This window comes from Babylonia areolata, chromosome 31, assembly GCF_041734735.1.
Source record: "Babylonia areolata isolate BAREFJ2019XMU chromosome 31, ASM4173473v1, whole genome shotgun sequence".
In the NCBI taxonomy this organism is placed as follows: domain Eukaryota; kingdom Metazoa; phylum Mollusca; class Gastropoda; order Neogastropoda; family Buccinidae; genus Babylonia; species Babylonia areolata.
The window spans coordinates 26,887,065-26,889,564 of NC_134906.1; the positions used below are offsets into that span (position 1 = coordinate 26,887,065).

Below are 2,500 nucleotides of genomic sequence, written 5' to 3' on the forward strand. Positions count from 1 at the left end.
CGTTTGCCACACAAAAACACCATCAGTTGTCCCCACCATGACCGTGGGCATAGTAGCGTTAGAAGCCAGTGATTTCAATTACATATAGGTCTTCAGCGAAAAGCAACAACAAAAACTGTCACTCAATAATCTCACTGTCAGAATGTTAAACACACTGAAATGACACAGAGTTAGATTAGCCAATGGATGAAAATTTACAAACAGATCCCTCAGTAACAAGGCAGTCAAACTGCCAGAATGTTAGTGACACTGAAACGACACGCAGAGTTTTATAGGCCAGAGGACAATCATTTACAGCTTTACAACTCTTTCCCTCAGTGACAAACAGATTGTGAAATCACAGTTACACATTCAGAATATTAGCAACACTTAAACAATGCAAAACTGTCTGCCAGTTTCAGTTTTCTGCCTACAGTTTCATAAATGTTTTCCTGTCAAAGTGGATATTTTTACAGAAATTTGCCATGCACGGACAACCTTTTCATTGCTGTAGATTCTTTTACGTGTGCAGAGAGCACAATGGATTCATCATCTCATCTGAAGGACGCCTCTGCAGATATAATTTCATACAACAGTAACATGAAATACAAACAAAAGAAAAGTAAGAACGATACAGCTGACAAAAACCCCCACAAAGACACCATGAGGTAGAGAGGAGGAAAAGGAACATCAATGCAAAAAAAAAACCAAACAGCTACAGACACTGGGCTTGGTGCATGCAGTCAGAGGGGTTAACAGAACAGTACATTTACGGCCGTTCTGCTATGCATGGGCTTTGAAAGATAAGGGGACATGCAATCAGTTTAAATCAACACAAACGCAACACAACGGGAGAAAAAAAAAAAAAAAAAATCCCTGCAGATCAAGGGAAGACAACTCACCAGCCTCGTCCACCCCTAAGGCCTGGACCAGCCGTGACAAGATGGACTGCGTGTGTGGGTGAGCCAGGATAGCGTTGCAGCCATCTTCCGAGATGCACAGCCTGGACATACAATAAACAGAAGCAACAGGGTTAAAGATATATCTTTCTCTTTTTTCAGGCCCCGTCATTGTGGGACAAATTGCCGGAAAAAAAATTGCGACATTCTGTCTCACTGAATTCTTTTACGCCTGCTCTGAACACGCTTTTTTTTCTTTTTTTTTTCTTTTTTCCAGCAACATTAATTTTCCAGTGCTGGTCGTTATACGATCTGGTTCCAAATGCGTGCTTTATTGTTGGGAAGCACGTTAAAGATCCTGTAATCCATGTCAGCGTTCGGTGGGTTATGGAAACAAGAACATACCCAGCATGCACACCCCCGAAAGCGGAGTATGGCTGCCTACATGGCAGGGTAAAAAAGGTCATGGACATAAAAGCCCACTCGTGTACATGCGAGTGAACGTGGGAGTTGCAGCCCACGAACGCAGAAGAAGAAGAAGAAGTTGGGAAGCTGTTTGCCATTTGTGTAAGGGAGAGTATGTGCAAGTGTCCATGCATTCGTGTGTGTGTGTGTGTGTGTGTGTGTGTGTGTGTGTATGTGTGTGTGTCTACATGCATGAGTGGGTGTTTGCAGGGATGTGTTCTCATGAGAGCAGGTGGATGGGTGGTTGTCAAGGTTCAATTGCCCGAATGTATTCTGCAGGTGTTTCTGTGAGTGTGTGGTGGGGAGATTCGGAAACCGGGACCCTCAGATTCAAAGTCCAACACTTTAAACCACTCCGATACTGCGCCCGTGCCACCCCCTACCAACCTCCCAGCCCTTGCTCCGCCCCGCCCCGCTCCACCCCGCCCCTCCCCGAACTGACCGGGCCACACCAGGCGGCGTTGCTGGCGGTCCAGAGGTTGTCGTTGTGGAGGAGTGCAGTGATGTGCTGGATCATGTCGTTGATGCACGGCTCTGTCAGCATCCATGCCCGCCCCTCCTGGCTCTCCGCCTGTCACACACACACACACACGCACACACACACACACACACACACAAGCACACACACCATACACACGCACACACACACGCACCACATACACACACTCACACGCACACACACACACACTCACATGCACACACACACACAAACACACACACGCACACACACAGACACACATACACACGCACACACACACACATACATACATGCACGCATGCGCACGCACACACACACACACGAACGCACACACACACACACACACACATGCACATGTACACACACAAACACACACACACACAGATTCAGATTCAGATGTTTGATTCATAAAGGCCGTGGCCTCTTAAAAGGGGTTACAAATGTAGATTTATCTAAACAAAAGTCGCACATTGATATATAAAATATCTATAAAACACACACACACACACACACACTCACACACACATGCACACACACACGCCACACACACACACAACACACACACACATACACACACATACATGCACACACACAAACACAAATACACACACAGATCAGATTCAGGTTCAGATGTTTGATTCATAAAGGCCATGGCCTCTTATATGGGGGTACGAATGTA

General features: G+C 46.0%; 1 protein-coding gene across 1 annotated transcript in view; it reads right to left on the bottom strand.

Moving 5' to 3' along the window:
* The window catches only part of LOC143275916 (uncharacterized), a 69,772-nt gene that overhangs the window by 46,573 nt on the left and 20,699 nt on the right, over positions 1 to 2,500 (bottom strand). The window contains 2 exon segments of the mRNA XM_076580242.1: positions 882 to 997; positions 1,799 to 1,914. Coding sequence (XP_076436357.1) covers positions 882 to 997; positions 1,799 to 1,914 — 232 coding nt within the window.